This window comes from Epinephelus moara, chromosome 7, assembly GCF_006386435.1.
Source record: "Epinephelus moara isolate mb chromosome 7, YSFRI_EMoa_1.0, whole genome shotgun sequence".
Classification (NCBI taxonomy): Eukaryota; Metazoa; Chordata; class Actinopteri; order Perciformes; family Serranidae; genus Epinephelus; species Epinephelus moara.
The window spans coordinates 13638018-13662785 of record NC_065512.1 but is presented as its reverse complement, the minus strand read 5'-3'; the positions used below and the strand labels follow the sequence as shown (position 1 = coordinate 13662785).

The 24768-nt window shown below is 41.0% G+C and overlaps 1 protein-coding gene across 3 annotated transcripts in view; it reads right to left on the bottom strand.

Annotated features, from left to right (window-relative positions):
- fgf14 (fibroblast growth factor 14) overlaps positions 1 to 24768 on the bottom strand; it is a 171090-nt gene that overhangs the window by 143974 nt on the left and 2348 nt on the right. Inside the window, exon 1 of one of the 3 annotated variants that reach the window (XM_050049081.1) lies at positions 24377 to 24512. The exons of 1 other annotated variant lie outside the window; for it this stretch is intronic. Coding sequence is in view for 1 of the 2 variants with exons in the window: in XM_050049080.1 (XP_049905037.1) it covers positions 1519 to 1591 (73 nt within the window). In the remaining variant the exon portion in view is untranslated. Of the gene's footprint in view, positions 1 to 1518; positions 1670 to 24376; positions 24513 to 24768 lie in introns of those variants that run through there. One more of the 3 variants, XM_050049080.1, reaches the window with a different exon arrangement.

Genomic DNA, 24768 nt, shown 5'->3' with positions numbered 1-24768 from the left:
TAGCTTGATGCTAATGGCAGTACTCACCAGGTTGCTAAAGTGCCTCTGCTGTTTCATGCCATCATTTTTCCCTTTTTACTCTGTTGTGGTAACGTCCCTAGAGGAAATATCTAAAAGGTTGGGGTGTCTTTCTTTTGGTCAAGGTGACGGCTGTGACGGGAGAAGTCGTGAATGACAAAAAGAAAATCAAACATGCTAGACTTTCTGTTGGAACATTATGAGATGTCCCAGACGTGGCGTTGGTTATCGTCTACTATGACACACTGTCACGAACACAAGATGAAACGATGGATAATCGTGTGTGACGCTCTTTAGGCCAAAACACACCGGCGGCATACGACGCGCGTCAAAACAGCCGCCCCCATTATTTTCTATTTACAAACCCGCACCGGCGGCGGCTCAAGGCGCGTCGACGTGACGCACCGCGGCACTTTACGCTATTGTCCTATTTTTCCAGCGTTGCCGCCCTTGAAAAAGTGCTATTTTGTACTTCCCAGCCTAGCAGACTGGAGTGTGCAATAGAAATCCGGTTGACGCCCTGCAGCGCAACACTTTTTGTGTGTGTTGACGCCGCCGTCATATGACACCGCCGGTGTGTTTTGGCCTTTTGTCATTCAGGAGCCGACACCGTACGACACTGTGCTGGCTATAATAGGGCTGATATCGTGTAGTGTGTTCCGGGCATAAACCGAACCAACCACGGCAATGTTAAAAAAACATAAAGTTTCAGTGTATCTCATAACATACAAAATAACGTGTAAATATAACGTAATGGTTTGCAAAAATGTACGATGCTAGCACTTTATTCAGATGATTGGGTTGAGCTACCAGACCACCTGTACTTAAGATTGTATTTCACACAGAAATGCAGCCTAACTTATTGCTTTCAAAGAGAAGAGAAGAGAAGAGAAGAGAAGAGAAGAGAAGAGAAGAGAAGAGAAGAGAAGAGAAGATTTCGGTGTCACTGTAGATCAACAGCTATGCATCAATCTTCTTGGCTTCCTTGCCTGGCCTCAAAATAGGTTCATATTTTATGCAGGACAAATAATACGGAATAAACTCCAGAAGCATTGCATACATAATGAAATAACCTCCTCCTCTTTGGCATGCTGCTGCATAAAAAATAATTGGAAGAGTGGACCACACACACATAGACATGCAAACATACTCACTCTCGAACACACACACACACTACAAAGTGTGACCTTCAGGTTTGATCATCTGCAATGCAGTGATTAGTTTTATTGGTGTGGAAGCAGACTGTATTGATAAGACTTTTTCCCCTGCTCATACGGACTTCAAATCATCTTCCCTTCTTGTATACGTCACAGAATGTCAATCACACTCACGCTGCGAGTCCACAAAGAGATCTGATATCAGCGTGAATGTCCTGTGTTTAACCCATCATGACATCTATACAGTTGGACTGTTTTAAAAAGGGCAGCACGTGTAATAATTATGTGTAATTATGCCAAGCTTCTTATCCAATAGCTCGGCAAGCTCTCTGCCGGGACTCACCGTGCTCTTCTTCAACCTTTAGTGCCTTGCGTAAACGCCGCTCCACAATCCTAGCAAAAGATGCAGCCTCCATATGTGGCTAGAAAAGCGCTGAATTCCTCTCAGTTCATTTTGATATAGATTAAACCATATTGTTTGCGCTGCTGCTTGGGTTTTCACACCCCTCATGATGTCCCACAGAGCCTGACACAACCTTTTACCCCATAACACGACCACCTTCTCACACATACGTCACCTGTCACCTACTTGTGAAGACCCGGCCACCATCTCCCTGCCAGAAACATGCAGATAACCATATCCCACAGATAGCGCCGACACTTCTTCAGAAATGTCAAGTGCTGTCATATCATGGCTAAACGGTGTTTGGTGAAACAGCAACTTGTGTGCAGCCTGTACGGCATGCAACAGAAATCGGGACTGCGCATCGTGTCCCCAAAACACAAATATTGTGCAGCTGGTTTAGCAACATGTTTGTTTAGAAGTGTTTCCACTATGTCCCCTGGTGCTGTATCTGTCTGGTCCCTGACACACTGTTCCCTGAGTGCCTCGCCGTCTCTAGCCTGGTGTGTATAACTGAAAACAACTGGCCTTTCTGCGCAAAGAGCCGAGCACTCACCACCACAAACAGGTTACTTAGTCACTGCCCACCCCATCATCTCTCCCTCTCTCTGCTCGCTCTGTGCCTGAATAAAGGACAACAGCCACAGGGGGGGGGGCAGCCTAAAATTGTGGGAATTGAACTTCAAGACAGGGATGTGCAAGTATGAAAATAAAAACTTCCAAAAGGTCATCACAGAAATGTTGACAAAGCTATGTAAGTGCCCAGGACAAAACAGGAAGGAAACAAAGTGTTGGGCTTACTGGGTGATGAATGAGATGGAAATAATGGGGTTAATACCTTTTCTTTTCTTTTTTCTTTTTTTTTTTTTTACAGCAAAACAGTTTGGAAGTGTTTCACCGCTCCCAAACAATGTACACAAAAATGAATGCATACAGAGGAGGAGAGAGGGAGAGGGAGACAGAGAGAGGGAAGGGGAAAGACAGAGGCAGCAGCAGCACAATACTGCCTGCTGCACTGCAGCAAAAATCTACACAGCATACCGTAGCCACCACACAACCTCCAGCACTGCACAGCACAGACCCCTGTATGGAGGGAGAGGAGTGATAGAGTGATAGACAGAGCGAGGTAGACAATGTGCACGTGAGCGCCTGCCAGCCTGGGAAACATGAGAAAATTGGATCACAACAGAGGCAGCAAAATGTTATTTTTGTTAGCATGAGGTTTTTCTAAGATATTCAACAATTGACACAAATCGGTCACAGCAATCAGAAACCTTTTATGGGTCTGTGAGGATACGCATGAAAACACAGTTCAAGGCTACACACTGGAATTTGTAAGAACGTCCCAGAGTCCGAAGCAACACAACAAACAGCAGGTGAAGCACCGATTTAGGCCAATTTCCACTTAACTTGGGACTCAAAAGCAATAAAATCCTATGAATACCTCAAAGCCACTGAGACAATACTGTTACTGATCTCTGTGTTGACAAAACGTTGAGAAGTCATCTCAACCAGCTGCTCATTATGCGTTAAGTGGGCATTCAGACTGCAAATGGCCCTGATTTAAAAGAATGCAAAGGGGGGGGGCATGTTGTTTCTGGTATGTGTGGAGGTGAGACAATTACATACTATCCAGGAAGTCCAGTTTCAATTTCAGAGCCATGAGTTTTAAGGCTTATCAGACACCGAAACACTGCAAATAACAAACAATGTTATTATAAGGAAGGATTTTACTGCTGAGAAAAGTTATCATGGCAGCAATTATTTTATTTTCAATGATTTTACAATGATCGTAACACAGCAGGAGAAATATGGCGTTACAACGTCAGCTACCAGGAATGTATACTTGAACATACTCAGATGGCAAAGAACCTTTCCAGATGATGCCACGTTTCACTCCAGCAATAGATGAGCCAGCTTTTACTCCTTTGCTGTGGGACCCTTCATTTATTTATTGATTTATTGATTTATCCACGATCTCTGCACCCTGCTGCATCGATGATCTGGCCTGGGGCTGCATGTTTTTTTCACGCAGGCAGTACATACATATCAATCAATTAGTTGTCAACTATTAAATTAATTACCAACTAATCTGATAATCGAATATTTGGTTTAAGTCACTTTTTCCAAGAAGAAAAAGTAAAACTTCTGATTCCAGCTTTGTTAAACGTGAATATGTTCCAGTTTCTTAATTCCTCAACAGTAAACCGAAATTTAGTAAACTCAATATCGTCAGTGAGTGTCTGTTGCCCTAGTTCCGTGCATGAGACGTGAAGTGAGGAAAGTAAACAACTTAAAAGAGCATAAGATCGTAACAATCTTGTTATTTTAGGAAACACGTTTTTTTAAGCCATTGAGCCCTTAATCAGAAATGGTTCGCATTTGTTTTTCTTATTGTTCACTAGCGCATAATAAATATTATTTGTTCTTTAAACATCAGGTTGTTTTGTTGTGCTAACTGGCTAACTAGTAGGAGTGGGGGAAAAAAATCGATTACTATTTTTGTGTGGTACTATAAAAATGTCACATGCACGCCAGGTATCGATTTTTTATTATAAAAATTATTAATATGACAAATACAAACTAAAACGTTGGTAGCTACTAGAATGATGTAATCACTCTCGAGTTTGCAGACTGAAAACTTTATCTTATGAAATAATACAGATGTCAACAAAGTTATTTTGTGGGCATAATTTACAGTTGAAAAAAGGTCATAAATCACAGTATATTTTACTGCAATACTGAGCATATCCCGACACTTCTAAATCACAAAAACATTGTATTGTGAGTTAAGTATCATGATAATATTGTATCCTGAGGCCTGCTGCTATGGAGCGTTATTTCCTCTCTCGCAGTGTGTCCAAACAAATGAAGCATCTGTTCAAGTGAGAATGTAATCAACAGATTAAAGGGAAACTGCACCCAATTTCAAAATATCATACATGTTATTCTTATGGTCTCAGAAAGTCCAAAAATATTAGTAAACATGAACACCTCTCCTCCAAATCCTGCTAAAACTCAAATTTGTAATGTCATATTTGAATTGGGAAAGATGTTGTTGCTGACACTTACTTCTCTGGTTTCTGGCTTTGTGAGAGAGTTCCTCAAGTTCACAAGTATTGACTGAACTTATTGGCCAAGGAAATACCAATTTCCAAATTCTCAATTTAGGCTGCATTCTCCTTTAATCTGCAATAAAAAATAATCGTTAGCTTTAGCCCTTCTCAGCAGAAACTTCGGAAATCTGGACCAAATTTTAACCAAAGCAAAAAAAACAAAAAAAGAAGAGAAGTGCATCAACCAGTGGACATCTATCAAAAACTCAAAGTGAACTTCGACGCTCTTGAGCGCAGAACAGACTGAGTGGCAAATTATAAGGGTACCACGAGTGGCTACACTGAAAGACGGAGTGAACACAACCTGACACCCCCAAGAAATCCTGTACCACTGCAGCCTGTAAAAAGAAATTATCACCAAGTTCTCTACCAAAATAAAATATGATTACCAAAAACTCAACACACTGAACAACAAACTGAAATTTACTTGAAGAAATGCTGATTGCCATGGAAGCAGCAAAATACAGTCAGATGTGTCAGAGCAGGTCAGAGCCGGAGGGAAAACCAGCAGAACAACACACAGTATGAAACTGTACTGAGCTGCTTCAAAATCTGACTCCTCTTCTGATTTTTTATTTATCATCTTTCTCCTTTCTTTCTTGCATTCAACAAGAAAGTCATATGTGCAAATCGTTATTCATCTTCTCACTTAAATTACACCGTGAACCTTGTACACATACACGTGATCGTAATAAGGTAGAGAGGGAGACAGGGAGAGAGCATTCTGCACAGCTTATCCCGTCAGCAGGGAGCACATGATGGACAACAGTAATAAATGAGCTACAGGCCAACAGTGAGTCATGAAATTATATCAGCAATCAATCATAATCAAATCATTAAAATGTACTTCCAGCACAGGACAGACGCAGAGCCAGCCGACCTCGCTCTGTGTTTCCCTCCGCCAGCCCTCACCGCTCTGAAACAGTACAGCAGCAAGCCATCGCTTTAGCGGTGTGCCTCTGGCTGTATGATTTGTAGTAACACATACTGTTGCTCAATATCACACGCACAGACACAGACACACCAGTATGTTCAGTCTGGTGTGTTTGATAAAGGTTAAAGACGCCACATTCCTGTCACCGGAGCCACGGGGAACATGACCCAACCTTCTCGCCGTACAGCGCAGCAACACGCTAATGTGACTGCATCATATTTCGATCCTAGATGACAGCCTGGAAACAATATTACTGATATCACGGGCTCGCTCTGCGTGCTCCTCGGCCCTTAAACACCTGTTGCTGGGTATTTTTCGACTTTAACATCAGGAGAAACATTAACAGGCTCTATTAGCATAAATAAAAAGTGTGGCCAGGTCTTTCTGTCTGTATCAAAAATTAAAGTATTGGAAACTAATGACTCCCATGAATCTTGATTTCTTCTTGTGCCATCTCCCCTGTGGTATTTTTGGCATTATTCAGTTTTCTATAATCCACTTCAGCGGTTTGTCAGATTCGTTTTCTACAGAACTTGTTTGTTTTCTGTTGGATTTATTTAATCTCATCTATATCTGGATACTTTCCTCTAATTTTACTTTGTATTTCTATCAAGCCACATCAAGCATGAAGTTTGCAGACTGTCCTCACCCTGTGTACCTGCTGTGCATCATGTTCTTGGAGCTGTGTAGACTGTTTATGACTCCATCATCAAAAGGAATAATTCAGAGCCAGACTGAAACACTTTTTTGTCACATGCTTGAGTATTACCTTCTGATTTTAAGGAGCTCTATACAATATTCAGAGCATCTCTATGATTTAGCGGTGGCTAAGCTGGGGACTAGCAGCTAACAGTGCACGCAGCTAACACTGCTAACAGCACACCACCATCCCAATTATCAGCGGTAACCACAGTATGAGCATAGTACAGAGCAGCTGCAATTAGCTAGCCAGTGGGATTCACACATGGGACTCAATTGCACTAACATGTATGCTGCAGCCGGACCAGCTACCACAACAAAAAACAGATAAGCTCGGCTAACAACACACACAGGAAGTGTGGCTTTATTCTCTGCTCAAGAAGCCATTACTCCACCATATCCTTATATATCAAACAGTTGTTTGCTGTTATAATAATGCTCTGAATATTATATAAAGCTCATTTAAGCAGGTTATATCAGCTCTAAGAGATCACCTGTGTGCCAATATCATGTCCACTCACTACACGTAAACATTAGAAGTTAACAATCAATTTTTAATCATGCTGCAATTTTGATAACATGACCACTTTGGGTTCCTCTTTTTCTTCTATATAGAGAAAACACAAACCTTTCTGGGCGGCATAGGTTAGCATTGTTGCCTCGCAGCAAGAAGGTTCCTGGTTCAAATACGGGGCTGGTTAATTGGTGACTCTAAATTGCCTTTAGGTGTGAATGTGAGTGTGAATGGTTGTCTGTCTCTATGTGTCAGCCCTGTGATAGTCTGGTGACCTGTCCAGGGTGAACCCCCACTTGCCCTGTGTCGGCTGGGATAGGCTCCAGCCCGCCTACAGGATAAGTGGTTATGATGAAGGAACCTTTCTGTCCCGTTACCTTAAAGGGGAAGTCAGAGTCAGAGCGCCTGACAAACTCAGTGTGAAGATACCGTGTGTTCACAGAAATATCAAACCTTTTAACTTCACAAAACAATACAGGCCTTTGGTTTGCCTTACTGAAAATGCATTTTCACAACATCAATAACTAGTTTCACCATTTGCAAAAAAAGACATTAAATAAATATCCTGACCTACATGGTGTTTGCATGCACACACACAAATGAATATGTATTTTAGCAGAAGTAGTTCAAAATATAATACAGTTTATACTTGTGTCAGTGTATAAAAATATTAACTATGACTGCTTGATCAATACTCAGTTGATTGTTGTGCGGTTGTTTCACAAATAACCAACCGACACACTGTAAGTAAATATTAATTACACTTTTAGAAAAGCATTTCTAAAGGTTGTTTTTTTTACTTTTCCCCTCCTGGAACTAATTCTAATATCTCAACACATCTGCCGATACTGAATACCAATCCAACAACAGTGCTCTCTTTAACCCAAATTATAAATCTGTGAATCACTGGGTGGAAATCACTGGAATCATTGTTATGAAGAATGATGCCAGAGACAGCTAAGGCACTGAAAAGTGAGTCAGTGGGCTCGACGTGACTGAATATGTGAAACTAAATGTGGAACAAGTGCAAATTTGACCTGCTGCAACCACGTACGTACACACACACACACACAAAAAAAAACTCAAAAACTTGTACAATGACGATTCTCTACGACAACCGCTTCACGAATTATGAAAGAGGACATGGGGACATGGCAAAGTGGTGTGTGTGTCTTTCTATATATAGAAAAGAAGCTTTGTCATGATGCTTTTAGAAGAAGTTATGCGCCTTTTTGTCATAGGCCACTACCACTTACCCTCCCTTGAGCCAGCATGTACACAAACGCACACCTTCACAAACACACACTCGACCTCCATGTCAAATTTCAGCCTCTTAAAGCAGAAACTGTGGCCACCAAAGTGTGGGAAAATTTGTGTGGGCCGGCTGAATGACTGACCTATTGTGCTGCTGGTCCCAGCTAATAAATGGAAAGGTAAAATGACATTTACAAAGAACTTGTATTTACTGTGGATTGGTCAGGTCGTAGCCAGTACCCAGTCCACTTAATAAAGTCAGTATCTTTTTCCTTGTCAAATTAAATTTTCATAGTTTTTACATTGATTGAAGCTTAGTTTGTATATTTACTCACGTTTTAAAGATTTATACAAGCGTTAAAATGCAATCTACTTCATCTACAAAAGCAAAAATATCTCCATAAACTCAATTTACTTGTACTGCATTTCTGGATATAGCCACCTGCACATGATGCTAAATCCTGTCTTTACCTTTAAACATGGTCATCCTGGCTGACACTGTGATGAAGGCCTCCAGGAAGAAACATTACCAAGATACTCTTGACATCACTCAAAATAAATGGGTGAGCTCTACCTGGAGGATTTCTGCTATCTGCATCACCTTTCGGGCTGTTTACACTGATGTGGTCATCTCTGCAGCAGCTCCACCAGAACTACAGTGTGACTGTACTGGAACTGTGCCAGTGGCTTCGCTGAGCTACTGGTCATTAGAAACACAACCGCAACAGCTTTAGATACACTTGTATTGTGGCAAATTGTTGGTCTTCAACACAAGCATAAATCAATGTGACTGTGTTACAGTAATACACATATCTCTGTAGGTTATGAAACCACAACATTACTTTGGACTGGATCCAGATTTCGGGGAATACTGGAGAGCAGAAGAGAGGAGAGGACTGTAAACTGTAGCATGAGTATTAGAATAGAAGCAAAAATCCACTGAAGACAAATGCGTGCGAGAGTATATGTACTGGGGAAGGTATTAGAAAATAGGGATCTTGAGAGATGGTGGAGCGAGGGGACAGAGAGCAGGACAGTGAATGCCTCTACAGGAGGCAGAGTCTAAACCAAACAACATCTAAAAACATGGACAGGAGTGATTTAAATCATAGGTTTCACTGGAGGCATTTTGAAGTCTCTTTGGGAGCCTGTGTGGATTCTGACATCTGTATAACTGAAGAAGAACTACGTAGGTAATGACTGTAGCACAGGGACATATAAAGAGAACTGGATACAGCGTTGTAGACAGTGCCCCGCTCATTCCCATGAAAGTTGCTCATTCCCATGAAAGTTGCTCAGTCAAACTTTCTGACTTTCTGGGAAGGGGTGTAACGATCAGTCTAGACCGACATATCAATTTGATGATCAACGATGCAATATCATCGATGCGAGGTGAAATCATCGATCCATATCATTATCACTACCTTACATTGTTATTTTGAAATCCTGTGTCATCATTCCGGTTACAGCAGTATACCAGTTTTATGGTATATAATGATATTAAAGTTGACAGTTATCATATCATGTAAATTTGCTTACAACACAAACTTCTATTTAAAAATGGTTTCAAGATTCAATTATAGTATTAAAATGTTTGTTCAACCGAAAACAATCCCTCTGGTTTCATTACTTTAAGAGTAAGTTTGACTTCTGATAATTATTGTAATACTGTGACCCTGAAACTGTGATATTTGGTGAGACATTATTATACTATGAAAATCTCAGACCATTGCAATCCTGGTCACCATCAAACAGGGCCAGGCAGACGGCAAGCAGCCAAGAAAAAGACGACGAGGATAACGTTATTTACCCAGGAGCGAATCAGCAGTGTTGAAATATTTGGAGAAAATAAAGGTCAACAGACAAAGCACATGTCGTATGTAGACAATGCCTTTACGAGATAAAACTCAATGTAACTTCCTGGCCAGGCATCTCACTCTGCTAACATCTTACAGCTACGTTAGCTGCTCTGTTTCACCAATGTCAGACTGAAAAAAATGAGCATGCGGGCTAAAATTCAACCATGTTCTTCTGTCGGGAGATAAAGTGACTTGAACCGACAGTAAATAAGAAAAAGTATAAATAACACATATAATTTGTTAAGCTATGAGTAGAGGACAAGTCCGCTAGCCGCTCGGCTAATTTATACAATGTAAACGTGCTTAAGCTAAAAATGAGTGACTAGCAAAAAAAAAAAAAGTTTTGTCTATGAACTTGGACAGTTATCATTGAGCTGAATTTTATACTTTTGTTAAATTATCCTGTTTTTAATCCATGTTTTATGACTGTTGAGAGGTTTGCCATTACATTACTTATAGATTTTTATTTTTTTTATGGCCAAAGGTTTAAAAAAGGTTGCAATTTCTTCTGTAACAGATTGTGTTAAATTGGCATGCGATATCGTTTCATATCGATCGCAAGAGTCTGAATTGCATCAAATCGTATCTTGGCAGATTTTGTAATATTGGCAAATATCGTATTGTTGTGCCAAGAATCGATATAATATCATATCATGGTATAAAATTACTCAATCTTCTGCATCATCACTTCCACTGACCATGCTAGCTACTTACAATACAGCCCTTGTGCTATTCTTTTAGACTTAAGAAATGTTATTGGACTGAATGAGATGCTGATAGTGAAATGAGTTATTTCGCGGAGGTTGTGACACATAAAAATGTATCCACTGATATACAGACATCTCTTTTCTAATGTAAGTCTATGGGGAAAAGTCCTCTTAGGTCCAATGGCATTATGTGATGGACCCAGAAGTTATAGTTACACTGTTTGGCTAAGAAAAAAATTGCCTTCAAAGCCTGGCACACTTTCTGGGAGCCTGCTGCGGCAAGCATGGCAAACAGTTTACGGTTAACAGTGTCGTCTTGCATCAAAAAAACGTAACAAATGGTGAATGGTCAAGGACTTCACAACCAGAGCTGAAAAGAGTCTATACAGAACTGCTCTTATAGAAAATCTCTGTATTTTTCATTATGTCAATAATATAGCGCAGCTTCTTGCCTCTGGTGACCCCTCAGGTCACACCTTTGCAGCTTCTTAGATTGTGTTACGTTGACTTGTATGGCGGAAATTATAGCCCTCCGTGGTGTCTTTCAGCTGGAGCTAAATACTGCCTTTAATAGAAAAAAAAAGCGTCTCCACTATAATCATCTCCAATGCAATGATTATAAGTCACTTATAGTCATGATTATATAGATTTTAAACATGCTACCTGCAGTTGACAATGTTGACTACATTACACTGAACTGTCACAGCAATCGTTTCATTCCCAGAACTCTGAGACAAAAGCCCTTCAAACATCCATTAAAATGTTCTCATCCACTTCTAGTGTTAACATCAGAGGCTTCTCTGACACCTCTGCATGCATTTTTGGTAACGATGATGGCATCTGTGTCAGATCGTCTTTACGACTGTGTACAACTGTTCAAACTTCTGGTCCTGTAAATCAATAACCTCATAGTCTAACTGCATTATTCTCTCTTGCTCTTCATCTCCCTCTCTCTCATCACTTTGTCACTTTATTGTGAATCACAGTGCATCATCAGCTCTGCTCAGTTCAGCAGCTCCAGAGGAAAAAAAAACATCACAGCAGCTCCACAGCAGCTATCATGTGTCAAATTCCTCTGCAGTCCTGGAAGCAGTGAGCATTAAGATGTGTCATGTGTTAGGGGGAACCTGTGCTACACCCCTGCTCCTCTCACAACGCCACTCTTTCACTCACAGGAGGTGGGGATACGTCACACAGCTCCCACTATTAAGGGCAGAGGATGAGCCAAATTACAAGATGATTTATGGAGCCTCAGTAAGACATGGGGCAGAAAACCAAGTGGGGAAAAGCACAAGCTATACTGTCCCGCTGTGATGACTATTTTGAGATGTACCTCAATTTACCAGTCTTCCTAGGAGATAATAGAGCTTTCAAAATTACGTATGGCCTCAATAAAGCCAGCTATAAACTAGTGAGGTCAGTGGAATCAGGAAGTCCTTGAAATGAATGTTATGTGGTAATTTAAAAAAAAAAATTAAACTTGCACCTGTGTCTTAAATTTTAAGGTGAGGTTATTACAACTAGCACATCCACTTTGTACCACTACCCTGCTGTGTGGAAGCCAGCCCTGGTGATCAGGAAATACTGCAGTACAAGAACATTTATTTAATTCAACATCTCCTACTACATGGATCATAAAGCCAGTCACATGCAGCTTTAGCCATGTAGCATGATTTAATGTAGGTAGCCCAACACAACTGACAGAATAAATGTTAGCAATATACATTTCTGCAAACCACAGATATTTTAACAGTGCTGTGGTTAAAGTTTGGTTATGTTCACACACAAAACAATAAAGATAAAAGTCAGGTCATTTACAGGATGTAATCAAAACTATATCACTTCAGTAACGATGATATGACATGTATGAAATGTACAAATGTAACGTATTCATGGTTTGCAGCAATGTACAATGCCAACATTTTCCTCTGGCGACTGGGCTGGGTAGCTGTCAACTGCATTCAGAAGAGTGGCAGAAGACAGCATTTTGATTGGACTACCGTTAGCTTAATTAGCTAGCTAGCCATAGCTGATAAACTGACAGCTGTCATTTCAGCCGGCACCTAGGAAACTTGCCAGGGACAAGACTCCTACATTTCGGGGGAACATCACTAAACGTCAGTTTTAGCCCAGACCTAACTGACTACTATCAAGACCGCGTTCTGACAAAAAAAAATAGCATCCTGTATCATTTAAATGGGATGTGGGAATGTGTCAACACAGAGGCTTCAGCGGAAAAAATTAATCTAGCTCAACTTTTGCTGCAATGCAAAGCAACATCATCCAACACAACACGGCAGCAGACAATCAAATAAGTGCTAGCGCACATTCCTGGTAGATTACTGACATGAACGCCATATTACTACTTTTTATCTCATGATTAGTGTGACAAAACATAAAGTCATTAGCCATGTTTCAGTCAGCCTGTTTAGATGCGCATCGGAAAATTATGATGGAAACGCCAAAATTTGAATTAAAATCCCCTGATTCGCACAAACTAAAATACGCTTGCTTTAGCCGGGTTTTGGTTGATTCGAAAAAATGCTGATTCGCAAAACGGGGGATGGAAACAGTTATGTTCGAATTAAGTCTGACGTAGCGCAACCTCTCTCCATGGTGATATCCACACTCCGGGTCAGGAAGGCGGTGATGCATTTACAAGCCAACCGCCAGAAAACGTAGAAGAAGAAGAATGCGAGACTTCTGCGGAAAACTCGCGCATGTTCGTAGTTTTCACTAAAGTCCGTACATTTAATGGAAACACAGGATTCGTATTTCTTTTAATGCACATTTCCCAATGATTCGAATCACTTTTGGATGGAAACATAGCTATTGCTACTATGATAACTTTCCAGAGTCTTAATATCCTGTCTGAGAGTATTAAGCCCAGTTCAGACCAAAGATTCACAATGAGACAAGTTAAAACCTGCAACTACTTGCAATGCGCCGTTCTGCAACGTTCTAAAAACCTGCCGGTTCACAGCTATGCAACTAGATGAGATGGTGTATCATCTCTATGCAACAACTCTTTGTACTTCTGTTCTGACTTAGCCTGGTTCCAGACCATAGACCCCGCCCACTCAACTGAGTAGGCTTGCATCTCTGGTCTGGCATACTGCAATGAATTTGCGATTTATCTCGTCCAAAAGATGGAAGGACCAATGAACGCCGGGGGTGGGGGCGGGTCTAGCGAATAGCCAATCAGCGCCACGCTGATGTCAAGCTGTCCGCCAGTGGGTAACTGGTGAGGNGGCACTGACCTGACATAGTTATTGTTATGGACAGACAGTGTGTCAATGACCATCAACAGACTGAGCACAGTCAAACACGCTGCTCACACAGCGGAGCGAGCATATGTTGCGTTCAGACATTGTCACGTAAATGACAAATTCCAGCGCCACAGCACAACACAGCAGCATGTCAAGTGGGCTTAACCCGAGCAAAATTGCTCAATTTTTCATTTGTTATGGAGTCCATGATTTCCCTGTGACACTTACAAATGTTTGCTCAACTGTGCTTGGATGTCGTTTTATGAGGCTCTGGCGGTTTTCAGTTGTCTCATTGTCTGTAACGTTATACAGCTTGGCTTTCTCTCGCATGCACTCTTCCTACTTTTCCCTGTGCTGTGCTGTCTCAAGTGCTGTTATAGAGTGGTCGTGTTGCCGCAGGACGTGGCGACTTTAACTTTTAAACTTTTACACAGCACGTCTTTCTGTCCAACGTCGCCGTACCTGAAAGACGTGCTGTGTAAAAGTTTAAACGTTAAAGTCGCCACGTCCCGTCTCAAGTGCTGATATAGATTGGTCGTGTTGCCGCGGGACGTGGTGACTTTAACTTTTACACTTATACAGCACGTCTTTCTGTTCAACGTCGCCGTACCTGAATCCAAAGTATCGCAATGTAACAGACGTTTTTTTTTTTTTTGTGATTGCGATTAGATTAATCGTGCAGCACTATCATATACTCATACTAAACTAAAATTATGTTTAAAGTAATGTTACTGTTATTTCTGGCGTTTTAAGATTAGCATTAATCTCAATTAAACCCTTTAGGACTATGGTTAACACATCACTGATGGCCTAACCAGCAATTTCAATGACCTTAAATGACTCAACATGATTGAGGACGAGAAAGTTCATCAGCCTGACAACTGAGAAACAATTTATTGCACTATATGAAGTTATCCATTCAGATCTGACAAGAACATGTCAGTACCCATCTGTAAATGGCCACTTTCATCGCTCTGGGTCAAACATAACTCAAAACAGCCACAGAAACAACGCTGGCATCAGAAACTGTGGGAAGGAAAAAGTGTTGAATGCCTCCGAGCATTCGCTGCCAGGGGTTTCTCAGTGCGACTGCTTAAATTAATACTGCTTGTATAATGCATGTAGATAACCTAATAAAAAATACATATAAAACACTTTCACACAAAGCTGTGTAATTTTGCTAAATCAGCATCCTTCACAGTAATCACATTGTGATTCTCGTTCAGCCACATGATGTCCCTCACAGCAACCTCTCACACCGCAGGTAGCAAACTGTATCTATGACTCAAATCACAAAGCAATCAACTAATCATCTCTCCGCACGCTCACATTCTACTTGCAGTTCATTCTGAGAATATCTGTTTGGCCTTTAAGGCTGCAACAAATATGTCGGGTGTTCAATGTGCTACATAACACCTACTTGCTCGAAACTGAGAGTGTTGGTGTACACCAACATTTTCAGCAAAGCAGAAATGTCATATTTTTAGCCTTGAACGTTTTGACACATTTTATGCATTAGGTGGTCTAACAAAAGAAAGAAAGAAATAACCTTTTTAAAATAGTTACCAGGGCAATCACAGTTTATTCAAAACGGCAACATTATCTCTAATGTCTTCAATCTGCTAAGTGCAAGTAACAATAAATGTAGCCTCTTTGCACCATTAGCTAGAAACACACAAATCCATCCTCTCTGCTTTACCTCCATTTAGAAAGACAGACAATTTTAACTGTGTTATTATCCAATATGTAAGCCAATATTAACCCCACGAGCTGACTGAAAATGGATCACATTAGTTAAGCTGGCTTTGAAGACCAGGCAGATCAGGTCAAGCACGAGCTCTCGAATGACAATACTCATTATTCGCTCTGCTAAAACTGACTCCTGTCTCGTTGGCGTTTCTGTTTTACAGTAGGTACTGAATGTATTAGCCTGCATTCATGGATTGCTTTGGACAAGCTGTAAACACAACACTGATTACGTTTACATGCACATGAATATTCCACTTTTATTCAGAATGTAACGATAATCTGAATTTAATACGGGTCGTGTAAACGGCATTTTCCTTTTCTCAATTAAGACATGTGCAGGTATTATTCGGGTTTTAGGAGCATTCTTTGGACATGTATACAGCGCAAACAGTAGGGCTGCCCCCAACTAAGAATTTTCCAAGTCAACCAACAGTCGTCATTTTGGGTCATTAGTCGACTAGTCGCCTGCATGTTTATGATATTAATTTAATTATTAAATGATATATTTTGGGCGGGGCAACACAATGGTTTGAGTTGAAGGTGTGAGAAAGAATAGTATCAGTAACATTGTTAACACTGTGCTACATTACAGAGAAATACAAAACCGTACTAATGAACCTTCATTAATATAGGCCTATATTTTATCTACAAGTGCACGTCACACACTGAGCGAGCCGCCTGTTAATGACGCTGTGGGCTAATGGGCATGTAGCTACTTCCATGTTTCAGATGATACGTCATGTTTGTAGTCGACCAATGAAGATGAGTTTACATATCACCTTGGGTTCGTCCTTCACCTTCTCAAAATGATCCCACACTTTGGATTTCCTGCCCGACATGTTATTAACTAGCCTGTGGAATAACCGCAGGTACCAGCCCTGGAAATTAACCTGACTCCTGTCTGACTGCTGAGCGTGGACACTTCCTGTGTCTGTCCTTTCAAATTAAATTCCCACATGGTCCAGTCATATAGGTTTTGATTTATTTTGACAAGGTGCAGCTTACTTTTTTTTCTGTGACTAAGTGAAGAATGAAATCTTGCTGACCCTCTGGTCAACAAATGTTTGGTCAACTTTTAGGGGGCAGCCCTTGTACACAGCTTAATAGGAACATTGTCTTTTAAAAGAGCAACAAACAGTTGATCATTTACACATACAGCAGATACAAAGCGATATCAATTTGCACTCGTATCTAGCAGCTTTACAAACGCAGGTCCAATATTCACTTTCCATTTAGCCCCACTCTACCAACTCCTGAGGGGAATATCTGGCTGCTAAATGGCTACTGTGTCACGAGCTAGTTGCTAACTATGTCTGTCTGCTGTTTGGGCCCTGAGCAGGTAGCGCACAGTGTGGTTTTAGTACTTTCTTGCTGACTGCTGCGACTAGAAATGACGCTAATGAGAGCAATGAGACTGAACCAAAACAGTACAGTTGTCGGGCATATTTATCTCTGGGTTCGCACTACAAGCAACACTTCCATATTCTTGATTATAGCAGCTTTAAAGCTAATGATATAATTTACAGTTAAGTGTTGAAACAGAGACAACATAACATAGCAGCACTGTTTCAACGACATAACTCCATGTCTGTTTTCCAAAGGGTAAGATGTCAGACATGTCAATATACACTGCACCAGTGCATTTTCACTTATGTATGCAATCCTACACTGATGAACCTCCAACTAATTACAAATGTTAAACATCAGAGTAGCAGACAAACAAAAGATGTTATCCATCCCAGAACCTGTGGGAGAACCGATCCATTTCACGGTGTCTCCCCTTCAAGTGAACTCCCATCAGGCCTAACCTTGAGGAAACAGAGAGCAGCTCGGTGCAACCATCCACCTGCACATCCAGTGGCCAGTCACCCTTGGAGGCACCCTGCCAGGACCGCATGTCCCATCATTCCTCTCACCTCTGCAAACAGGAGCATCTGGGAAGCATCCTGGGAGATGCTTCATGTAAATTCAGATTTATTTTTCACAGGCGTTAATCCTTCTCTTCTTTCTTGCCCTCCTTTTCCTTCTCTCTATATACATACACTGCACATATACATTTGCCCTCTCGTCTGAACTGATTTGTATGTAAACTTGATTGTCTCTCAGAGGGAGGTAGAATAACAGCCAGGGACTTGAATCTCATCACCCCTGCAGGTCATATTTCTCAAGAGCAGGACAGAGACAGCCCAAATTAATTCACTGTGGAAACTGATGATGCCGCTGCCATTATCACGCCTCAAAAAAATGAGAGCACAACAATGTTTTCTTGTTGACCTGTGACATGCCCACTGCAGCAACACACAACTTCATCTCCGTTTCCAAATGATCACAAAACCATAACAGGAATCACAGCAACAGTCAAGGTTGAGAATATTTTTGCTTCATATTAATGACACACTTGTACCCTCTTTTTTTCTGTATTTAATAGCACCGGGAGGATGTGTGCGCTCTGAGCTATTTTTAGAAACAAAAGGTCCATCCATGTGACACAGAGTCCTGTTTTTAGAATGGCCTTCATGAAAACATTTGTGAAACCTGTTAACTGTAATGCCTTTCTTTTCATCCAAGCTGTGATATGCCAAGGTCTGCGTGTGTATCACCAGAAAAGCTACTGCAGTTTAGCCATTTACAAACTTACTGTTTCTGTATGAAACCTAGCAACATGTCATGGTGGTTGGAGGAGGATATTTTTAGCCAACCCTGCTGTTATTCTAATTGTAGGAGTTCTTGTTTGAATCTTACCCATCCCCTTTAATTACACTGCTGTTTCTTTGTTACCACAATTTAAACCAGCGTGGGTTTGTTGCACAAATGAATAAAGCATCTCTTAGCTGAAGGAAAAAAAACCTTGCCCCTTTATAAATTCTCCAATGGGCTTGGTTTGGGGGAAAAGCTGAATCTGAGATATATTGCTCTTGCTCTGAGGTGAGAATTAGATGGAGAAAAGACACCAGCAGCATAATCTGAGTTATTAAAATGCATATGTAATTTCAGATTACACTGTGGAAGTACAGCGCACAGTAAAAAGAATATTTTACACTGAAAAATTCATAAACTTGATATGACAGCAAACAGCATTTAGACACATGCACCTTACGAAGGGGTAATTCAATATGCTGACACAGTCGTTCTTTGAAAAGGTATTGGCCTAGGATAGCCATATATCTGCAGACTGTGTAAACACAAGTCTTTACACTTAAAAACTTGTCACTATCCAGACTATGGATGTTGCTCAAAACTAATATGCGTAAAGTTTTAACAGAGGGTTAAACTTAGACTAGTCAACTAGCCTATACGTAAGAAAACACTTAGACATCAGCCAAGATTGAGCACAACTTAATAGATAGTTAAATACCGTCTCAGAAAATATAAGAGCCATGAAAATGTTAATCCGTCTTTTAAAACCTAAGTCCTATTTTAAGATGCCCGTGAAATATGTGGCACTTTGCACTGCAAACACTGCACATTATCCCACAAAACATGACAACAACTCAACAAATAAACAACCCGGTCTCACTCCCAACTCGTCAAATAGATGCTTGGTCAGTGGCCTCGGTGTCAGACACCAATACACCGAGGCACCCTTTAGCGGCAGTATGTGAAGCACAAGGCAGCTGCATTTTTCGACACCTTAGGCAACTACTTAGTGGTGTAGTGGTACTTGATGAGGTGGGTTTACTACTAGGTAGATGGGTTGGTTACAGAGAAGGAAGTGGGTATATGCTCCTATACATATTCCAATGTCTGTTTGGCTGATAGGTGGGTATACTGTAAACCTGTCCTCGCAACTGGTTCAGCCAGGGGGTCCAGACTTCTCTATAGTCATTAGTTCAAGGTCCACACAGTTTAATATATTCAATGTCATACTTGCGTTTGGCCATGTCGTCAAGCTAGCAGGAAATGGCACTTTGAAATTAAAGCTATACACCACAAATTCACCGTACGTCAAAATAAAGTGTACAAATAAGACATGTTCGTGAGTCACTTGTGGTCCATTCAGAATGGACCCGCTACCCACCAGTGGGGAACCAATGGTGTAAATGGCCAGAAAAAAAGGTGGGTATACCCAGTATACCTGCGTATACCCTCCACTACACCACTGCAACTACTAGAGCAAGAAAGTCCGCATAAGAAGGGTGGCAGGAGAACTGGATGGGTCAACAACCTCTGGACTTTCACCCAAGAGACTGCTGTGTGTGTCCCATGTGAAACCGAAATGAGTTATTAAAAAAAAACAACACAGTGCACTAGTATGTGTGGCATGTTATGCTAGTGACACTACATTCTGTTTCTAAAAAAATGTACTTTTAAAATACAAACCATGTTTTGTTGCCGAAAACCTGAAAACAAAGTGTTTTATCTTTGGTCTGAGCTTATTTTGAAACGAGACTACATGCATTTAACAAACAGAAACTGTGCATTTCCTGTGAAAACTGAAGTTTATTTTGGGAACACCTAATGCATGTATTGAGCCTAAATTGACACGCAATCCCTAAGCTTCCAAAATGGACGCAAAAGGGATACCTTCTGGATATGTGTAGGGCCGGTAAGCATCTGTAATACACGAATTAGGAGTGAGAATATAAAGAAAAGTCAACATAACATTGGTTGGTTGAAAACAATATTCTTTAGGGAAATAAATCTTTAGGAAATGTGCCTGATTATTGCAATGGCATTTCCATTGGGTGAATGCAATTGCATGAAATTATAATTTCAATTATACATTTACCGGAATAGTAGTTTCAGTGCTGACTAACGAGGGTAGCAATGTTTAATTGACTAGTCGAGTCAACTAATCATGCACATCCCTAGTCCATACAAGTCCCTTTTGTTTATTTAAGTCTCTACTTAACACACTGTTTTTATGATTTTATGATATACAGTATATCTATATCCATAGATTTGTCTGAATGGTTTATGTACCACAAATCAAAACATTTTCATTTTCAGAGTTCTTTTAGCACCATCACAAGGTTATAGTCTTCCACTGGTCTGTATGGTTTGCCATGCCAGAGACTGAAATTAATAATCTTGGGTCACTGCTTCCTGATTGTGAGGTCAAGCTACAGCTTAGGGTTAACGCTCCACTATACCCATGGAGCAAACAAGAGCAATAGCATTACAGTGCTGGAGCGTTGGTTCGGCCTTCTGGCTCTGTCACACACAATAAAGCTGAGTTTCACTTGATATGCTATGAACCATCCTCACGTGGATGCCTGGGTGTTCTGTGACCTGTACTGTCACTCTGCTGTCAATGAGCCACTGCTGTGCGACTCTGAGGAAGCCACCTACTGACTTCACACACCCACTGCAATTCTGCTCCTTCAGCAACCTGGCTGTAGCCTGTCTTCCACATTTAGAGCGTTCAACCCTTTCCCATGTACAAAGCCCAAGAAATGTCACTGAGCACCCATCAATTGTCTGTCTTTATTACACTGCAGTTCTCAACCTAACTTTTTTCCACTACCGTTTACCACCAAACGCACTCATTAAACCCCTGTCATTCATCCTAGCTATATGACCCATTCAATGAAGTTCAAAAAGTTTTATGATGAAATCTATGTGGTCATTTGCACAATTATTAATGCTACACAGGCTGCAGAGTGACACTTACTGCATCTCCATCCCTTCCACTCGGCTAGTTCATCACATAATTGCCTTAATGAAGTATGTTCACTCAGAGACATGTACCAATGCTGTGACATGAGAGTGAACATTAAGGCAAGTTGTACCACACCACCAACCCTAAGGACAATCTACTATAGATAAAACAAGAATTAAGCTGGAAAACAGTGATACGGCTTAAAGAATAAAGACACAGTGAGACTAAAATGTGCAGTCTTTACATGATGGCAAACTGCCATGTGTATAGAAAATGAGTAGTTGTGCTGCGTGCTACAACTTTGACCTAGCTTAATTTACATCAGAATGCAACATCTCTTGGCGGTTTATCTCATCTAAAGACTTTTGAAGTAAACGTGACAGCCTTTAGACTACAGTTGTGGATGATTCAAAAGGGAGAAGACGCTTTAAACCATGCAATGTCAATACCATGCATTACCCATTAAGCTACACAGCAACGCAGCAGACATGGCATCTGGCATCCACACATAAACCCATGTGGTTTATCTAAAGAAATACTCCATAAATATAATGTGTGCATCAAAACAGCCGAGACTAATGCATCACCACTTAGTCTGAAACAACACAGTGAACATTTATTCACTCCCCACATTTCTGTAGATTGAGTGAGATAGAGTGGCAAATGAATTTCACAATGTGGAAAGGATGCAGACGGACCTTAAAGATAATATCAGAGCGAAATATGAACGGGCAAAAAACTCTAAACAGAAATATCAAGAAGTGAAATATTCTTTACTTAGACAGCATGAGGTTGAGGAAACTGGATTCTGAATCGCCAAATGGTTAAGCCATGATGCATCACTTTAAATTTGATGATGTTAAAGAACAAGCCTGACATGATTACAACACTATAGCTTAACCTTCCAATCTGTAAATCTATACTGATGGTAGCCATGGATGGATTACCGAACAGGTCTACTGGGAAAAGGCTCAGTGACCCAAAGTGTCAAGGGCCTCCCTACCCTTCATCTGTAAAATGTCACTCAAATTACTGTGACATGTACCGACCACGAAAAAACTTCACATGACTACAAAGAGACGCAAAGGAACTGCAAAGAGACAGACAAAAAATGACCTCATAGGGTCACAAAAGCACAAAAAGATGCAAAATGACTACAAGAAAAAGGGCAAAACTACCAAGTCTGTGGGTCCACACTATTACCACGCCAGAGTACACCTGTGATGCACCAAGTAGGTGGAGTCTGCACACCATTTGACAATTATTGTAGCCGGCAGATTCACCGCTAAAGTTCAACGGCTGCGTTTACGTCACCAGGACCACATGGCCCATACAAACAGGGCTGGAACTTAGCACCAGCCACCAGCCAAATGCTGGTAAAATATGCAAGTGGCTGCTAGATTTGCTTCACTCACCAGCCAAAAAAAACAATGTTAATGTGTTGAATGGGCGGCAGATTTTGGAACAACCTGCCACTGTGGCTGGTGGACAAAAAAAGTTAATTTCCAACCCTGCATACAAACACAATCAAGTCAAGAGAGAGAACTGATGAATGTCATTCAGGCTTACACAAAATCAATAACTCTACAGTCTATGTAGGCAATTAATTTTCACCTAGGAAAGCTACCATGGCTTTTTGCCCTGTACGTAACGTCATTGTTGTTTGTTTTGTCAGTTTACAATTATGTAGTTGCTGCCACTGGCTGACAGATTACCCTCCATTAAAAACAGCTTTCCCAGCCATCGCCATTACGTGTTCAGTGACGCACCAGTGCAATGAAACGCAGCAGACCCTGTGTGTTTTGCTCCTATGTAGGAGAGGTGGTGGTGCCTTTTGCATGTCTGTGCCCAGGGGCCCATTGTCTCATAATCCAGCCATGATGGTAGCTTTAATCCAGCTAAGACTTTGCTCTCTGTTTAGAAGTCTTAATGTGTTTATGAAGAAAGAAGTTTCATGTACAAACACAGCTGTGTCTACTTTATACTTTTAGCTACTGAAAATATAGTAACATTATCACAAGCACATATAAACAAACTCTGCACACACAAGCCCATACCAGCAACAGATACACAGACACAAAATGCCTCAAGATTCCCCCCCATTTTGCCCATGACCGGTAAAACTGACCCACAATAGGCAAAAAGCAGGAACCATCTGCTGGAACAGAAGGCGCTTAAACAATCAACACAACGTTTAACCTCTTCAGATGCACTGGTGATGTGCAGTAAGTAAGCCTAAGTTTACTTTCAGCTTCTGTGTGTGGAAAGAGATCCAGATCACAATACAAGCCTTACAAGACATATGTTTCCATGTTGACAACGACTGGCAGTCTTATTGATACAGCCCAGTTGGCTTAGTCTCTCTGTGTTCTCACAGTTATGTTGTGTTACTAAAAATACAGCCAAAGAGCTGGAGCACTATATCTAGGCCTTTGCAGCTCGGGCCTAGTGAGCACACTATACTGGAAACACCTGCCTCTGCTGACAGAGGGCCACACAGTGGATCCTCTGTCCTACTATGACAAAAGATACTAGAAAATCCTAGAAGAGGTTGTTTGAGGCACCTCTGTATGTGAAACTGATCTGCTGTGTGATGTGTTTGACAGTGTACATTCAATGAGTTAGCAGTTTTTAGTCATAGAAACAGCACTGCACCCCACTGACACAGTCTGCATCTTGGCCTACTTCATTTCCCAGTAAACTACTGGCTCTACCTGCTGCTTCAGCACAAACCCTGATGATTGTGCCCACACCGTCAGTTTATGATTCCTCCACAGTGAGCCCATCGCAAGGTAAACGTGGACTACTGTCGCTGGGAAAGGCTTCATGGCTTCAAATCTCAGACACTTGACAGTGAGCCCCAGGTTTGATCGATTGGCTGCATGGCGTTGAGCACCAGTTAGGGAAGTCAGTGTCTTGCTGCGGCTTTTCCACTGAGTAGCAATCAGTCAGTTATCACCCCAGAGCCTACTGTGGCTTAGCTCCAGATTGTGCCTTTCGTGTAATCAGCATTTTAACATTTCAAGCCTGTGCAAAGATAAATACAAGCCAAGCTTTGGGGGGAAAAAACTCGCAGGTACTGTGACAACACTTACCACTGTTTTGGGGACATTCCCAGATTCCTTATAGTCCCTTAAACATGTTGAATATAAAAATTTAAAAAAAATCTGTTTGCAACACAGTTTTTGACTCTTCCAAGTTGCTACTATGGATGTAAAGAGAACATTTGCGAGCCTGTTAAACTAAACATGGCGACCGGAAATGACATATCTCAGTGCCACGGAAAAAAAGAAAATAATTTATATGAAATTATTTAATAACATAAATTGAATGTAATATAACGTATAAGTACTGTTTACATTTCATATAATTAATAAATAAATAATAAAATTATCCTATTTGGTGCTTCTTCGACACAGGCAGGAGATAACCGTTATGCCACTTCCTGTTACGACGTGCGTTTGGCAGTTAGCTAAATTTACAACTT